The sequence below is a fragment of the Limulus polyphemus genome, unplaced genomic scaffold (assembly GCF_000517525.1).
Source record: "Limulus polyphemus unplaced genomic scaffold, Limulus_polyphemus-2.1.2 Scaffold1506, whole genome shotgun sequence".
NCBI classification, from domain to species: Eukaryota; Metazoa; Arthropoda; class Merostomata; order Xiphosura; family Limulidae; genus Limulus; species Limulus polyphemus.
In genome coordinates this window covers 215,654-221,047 of record NW_013667116.1, presented here as the reverse complement: position 1 = coordinate 221,047, position 5,394 = coordinate 215,654, and the positions used below count along the sequence as shown (strand labels likewise).

Here is a 5,394-nt window from a genome sequence, read left to right as displayed (position 1 = left end):
TACACACACGACTTTAGGTAAGCTTGTTGTTCTACATCAGAATGTACACACACGACTTCAGGTTAGCATCTTGTTCTACATCAGAATGTACACACACGACTTTAGGTTAGCATGTTGTTCTACATCAGAATGTACACACACGACTTTAGGTTAGCATGTTGTTCTACATCAGAATATACATACACGACTTTAGGTTAGCATGTTGTTCTACATCAGAATGTACACACACGACTTTAGGTTAGCATGTTGTTCTACATCAGAATGTACACACACGACTTTAGGTTAGTATCTTGTTCTACATCAGAATGTACACACACGACTTTAGGTAAGCTTGTTGTTCTACATCAGAATGTACACACACGGCTTTAGGTTAGCATGTTGTTCTACATCAGAATGTACATGCACGACTTTAGGTCAGCATGTTGTTTTTTAGAGAAAATTTATGTTTGAAAATACCTTGCTAATTTCGTCTACTTTTTTTGTTCTATTTGAAATTATATTATCCTTTACGGAAGATGTGGTTGGAAAACATGTCGAGTAGCCCCATGCTTTAGACTAATTAATTAGCAAAGTTTTCCTTTTGTTTATCATATGCTTAAAGAACCATCATTTCTTAAATATATATATATATATAGCATGTAATGAATCAAATATGGCAGGCAATATAAGAGAATCGAAATTTATAAGATTAATTACACATTTATGCGAATGCTGTTATTATTATTTTTACAAAACTCTGTTCTGTGTCAATGTAGTCTTATATTTCAAACTTGATTTAAAAAAAAACACGCAAATTCAACATTACTCAGTGTATTTTTTTCTTTGGAAAAATGCCTTAAGCAGAGGTAGGCTCAAAACTAAAAACTTTCGGCTTTGTTATATAGAAAGTAAACTCTGTTTTACCTGTTTTTGAACCATTCCAAGCATTCCAGACCACTCTCCTTTTGGCCCTTTCACACCCCAAGACTTATCACTGGGCGTCACAATACGAAATCTAAGTATAGAAAACATTGTGATGTGAAAATTTTTATTCTGGAAGGATCAATGATAATAAACTGTATTCATACTGAAATTATTATTAATTTCTGATCACTGCAAGCTACTTATATGAATCAAAACTAAAACTTAGCTTAATGATTAACATAATTAATTTAATAGACCAGTGTACTTAAGAACATAATGATTTAAACACAGTGATCCATCATTGTGGTACTCTCGCTGTTTGACACGCTCGCGACACGTTTGACCTTAATTTGTAGTGTCCTATATGGTACTGAGGTTAAATATTTACGGACATGAGGGGAGTGGCACAAAGTTATTCTACTTGTACTGCATGACATTTAGCATCGAAACTCAAAGCCACGTGCTGAACTTGTTTTTCTTCTACTGGAAAAACTTTTGAACTGGAACAAAATTTCATTATGTCTTGTTTTATCATTTCATCCAAAAGCACCAAATCTCTTTGTAATTTGATATATGTTCGACAATTTGATCTACAACAATTAACATCACTAAAAACAAACTGATAATTTTGAACTTCATTTACTTAGAAATACGCGAATAACGCTTTACTGCCGCTTAGCCTTTTATTTACGTCTGACTCAGGAACATCATAGTAAGTTTAAAAGTCTCCATGAACAACATTTGATTTTCACTTTAGGCCTATATTTAACAAAATTAGGTTCAATTGGCCGCTGCTTTTCATGAAATATTTCATCTTATAACCTTCATATCAATTTTAAAGCTACACAATGGGCTATCTGTGCTCTGCCCCCCACGGGTATCGAAACCCGGTTTCTAGCGTTGTAAGTCCACAGACATACCGCTGTGCCAGGGGGGGAGGGGGCATAAATAGTTTTAATTCAGTATAAAATGTAGACTCGGTATTATAGATAAAATATATAAAAAATCTGTGTATGCTGTATTGATTTAATTTTCATGATGAAGGTGAAGTTTTATATCAAAAGTTTTTGATTCAATAGGCAATGGAGACTTTTTACTTATATTTGTGCTACAAATAAAATTTAAAAGAAATTAAAATCTGTGTATGATTTACATATGTTTAACACTTGACACATATATTATTGTACAACTGAGGAGAAAAACCTGAAATTGTTTTGTAAAACGAAAAAAAAAGAGATTTAAAGCATTGTTTCCCAAAAGGAAAAATTTAAACCATTAAAGGAAATATTTAAAGCATTGTTTCCCAAAAGGAAAAATTAAAGTATTGTTTCCCAAAAGGAAAGATTTAAAGCATTGTTTCCTAAAAGGAAAGATTTAAAGCATTGTTTCCTAAAAGGAAAAATTTAAAGCATTAAAGGAAAAATTTAAAGCATTGTTTCCCAAAAGGAAAATTTAAAGCATTGTTCCTAAAAGGAAAAATTTAAAGCATTGTTTCCCAAAAGGAAATATAGCATTGTTTCCCAAAAGGTGTGCAGTGAAACACACTGGTGAGTCACAAAATTATAATTTTTCTGTATTCTTCTAAACAACACAGGTAATTACAATAAAGCATTAGGATAAGAATTTTAAAGATATGACCATGTTAAAATACAATTTCAAACAATTCTATCAACCACTGTCTTCTTTTCTCGAGGTTGTGTGGCTTTATTCCCAAGCTTATGATATGAGCGCCACTATTAGTGGTGTTCCGCATTTGTTTAATAGTGTCTTGGAGGTGGGGTGGGGTGGGAAGTGGCATCCGAAAATACTAGTGTTCTAGACAAAACAAATTACACATTTTCAGGATTCTCAGAATCAACTGGATCCTTTGTACTTACTTGTCACTGGACAATTTAAGTGGGCTGAAAAGTGCCCTCTGGTAAAATAAAATACAACAGCTTACTGTATCATAGATATAACTCATGTATACATGGCTGCTCGAAGATATATAACACATACATATATATAAATATATTGATTTTGAGTTCATAAAGAACTTGGTTAAGATGTATAATATTGTTGTATTTGTATTGGGTGTGTAGTGTATTTTGTGAGTCATATAATCTATACTCGAGCAACTACCGTAACGGTGATATAATGTAATACATGTGAGAGAAATACAAAACTTGGCAATAACTACATTTGTTAAGTGCATTGACTGTTAAATAAAGCCTTACACGCTTGCTTCTGTATGCAATTTCCGTACTTTCAAAATTTAAATACACTCGCTATAAAGAGGAAAATCTATAAACGTTAAACTTACCTAAAACTGTATAATTCAGCCAAAGATTGAAGTATTCTAAAATCGATTCCACCTTTTCCAACCAACTGGCCATCAGGACCAATTTCGCGAATAAAGAACGGAAAGTTCTAAATAAAGAAATATGTAATAATTAATCATCTACTTCGTAAGCGTATGTTGTCTTTTTTTTCTGTCAAGTGAAGCATTCCGAATAAAATTTCAAATTATTTGTTTTTTGTTAAGCTCATAGCTACAGAATGAGTTGTATGTGTTGTGCCCATCGTGGATATCGAAACCCGATTTCATTATATGCTGTGCCTTTGGGAGGCAGGGGTATAATGAAATAAAATGGTTAACTTCCTTTATTATTATCGTAGAATAGAAGTAATGAAAAGTCCAAATAAATGAAATGTTTCTGTACAAACAGAACCATGACAATTTATGGATCCTCATAATATGAAATACACGTTCAAAGCTGAATATTCCTTAAAAAAATAATGATTTAGCAAAATTTAAAATTTGAGTCAACTATGCCATTTCTAACAATGTCTTACAACGATAATTAAATAAAGGTGATTTACCTTGGAATAATTTTTTATAGAAATGTCTACAGGTTTAGTAGAGAATGTAGTGTTTATCTACGGGTTTAGTAGAGAACGTAGTGTTTGTCTATGGGTTTAGTAGAGAATGTAGTGTTTGTCTTCGGGTTTAATAGAGAATGTAGTGTTTGTCTATGGGTTTAGTAGAGAATGTAGTGTTTGTCTACGGGTTTAGTAGAGAATGTAGTGTTTGTCTATGGGTTTAGTAGAGAATGTAGTGTTTGTCTATGGGTTTAGTAGAGAATGTAATGTTTGTCTACGGGTTTAGTAGAGAATGTAGTGAGTTTAGGGCCATAAAAGTCACAAGACGTTATTGAATATTGTTGGCAATGGAATGGAAAAGTGTAAAAAAAGAAAACATGTCTATTACAATAAAGTTTAGAGAGATCATGGTTCCTGCATATAATTTTCCTTTAAAAATACAAGCTTTGTTTTTGTGAAGGTAGATTGAGCCTAATAATATACTGACAAACACTACATTCTCTACTAAACCTGTAGACAGACACTACATTATCTATTAAACCCGTAGACAAACACTACATTCTCTACTAAACCTGTAGACAGATAATATAACATTTAGAATATAGTGTAAAGAGATTGAGTTGGGCCAAAATCAATACACTTTTTAATTTATTTGTAATGCGAATCTATATTAAAACACGTATAAACTTAAGTCAGTTTCGCTTTCCTGTTTAGAAAATGTTAGGTCACTATAATAACGGTTTAATTTATTTTACCTCAAGTGTTGCAACACGCAATTCCCGACCAACAAAGTGAAGACGTTTAGACAAACGGAAAAAATCGTTCGGCATAGCAGGTAGAAGCATATTCCGTTTTGCCAGCCATCTCCCAATCTGCACACGTTCGCGACAGTTGTTAACCTGGATGTTGGGGCCGTCAATTACGTAGTTTTCTGTGTTTCTGCATCCTTCCTAGTTTTAACAGAGCATAGTTCTAACTACCAATTAAAACCGAGATAATAAAAAGCATATATGAAAATTAGTAAATTGAACAAGGATAATGCCAGTAATTTGTTGGTTTCACATTTTCAATTCTCTAGAGTGATACTAAATTTACACGTTCACGTCCAACAGAGTTAATCGATAATGGTTAAATCGTTCACGATCCTTTAATACGTTTTTCCTTCTTCCCCTTAGATGGCCTCAACGACAGACTGTCAATTAACTATTGAAGTTAAATGTAGGTTCGATACGTTTTGCCCAGTAATTATATTCCCAGAAACAAAAGTTTCTCTTATTTGTTTCTAAAATTTCTTCCAGTGCTCGTTCAGTAAAGGACATCTTTCTAAAAGTTCCTCAATATATTTTTTTTCGTGTTACGCATGCAGATAAATACGTTTCTAATACATAATAAAAGTTGTGTGTTGTTAACAAAATAATTTAGATTATCGAACTGCCGACCAAAACAATCTGTCAGATTTACAATCGTGTTTGAATGTATAACATTTGTTTCTAAAGGCTCGACATTTGAATGTATAACACTTGTTTCTTAAAGCTCGACATTTGAATGTATAACATTTGTTTCTAAAGGCTCGACATTTGAATGTATAGCATTTGTTTCTAAAGGCTCAGCAGTTGAATGTATAACATT

At 32.6% G+C, this 5,394-nt stretch overlaps 1 protein-coding gene across 1 annotated transcript in view; it reads right to left on the bottom strand.

Moving 5' to 3' along the window:
* The window catches only part of LOC106463864 (probable glutamate receptor), a 17,526-nt gene that overhangs the window by 9,986 nt on the left and 2,146 nt on the right, over nt 1-5,394 (bottom strand). The window contains exons 2-4 of the mRNA XM_022391492.1: nt 4,521-4,715; nt 3,206-3,312; nt 904-994 (exon numbers count right to left, since the gene is read on the bottom strand). Coding sequence (XP_022247200.1) covers nt 904-994; nt 3,206-3,312; nt 4,521-4,610 — 288 coding nt within the window. The 5' untranslated portion in view covers nt 4,611-4,715. The remainder of the gene's footprint in view (nt 1-903; nt 995-3,205; nt 3,313-4,520; nt 4,716-5,394) is intronic.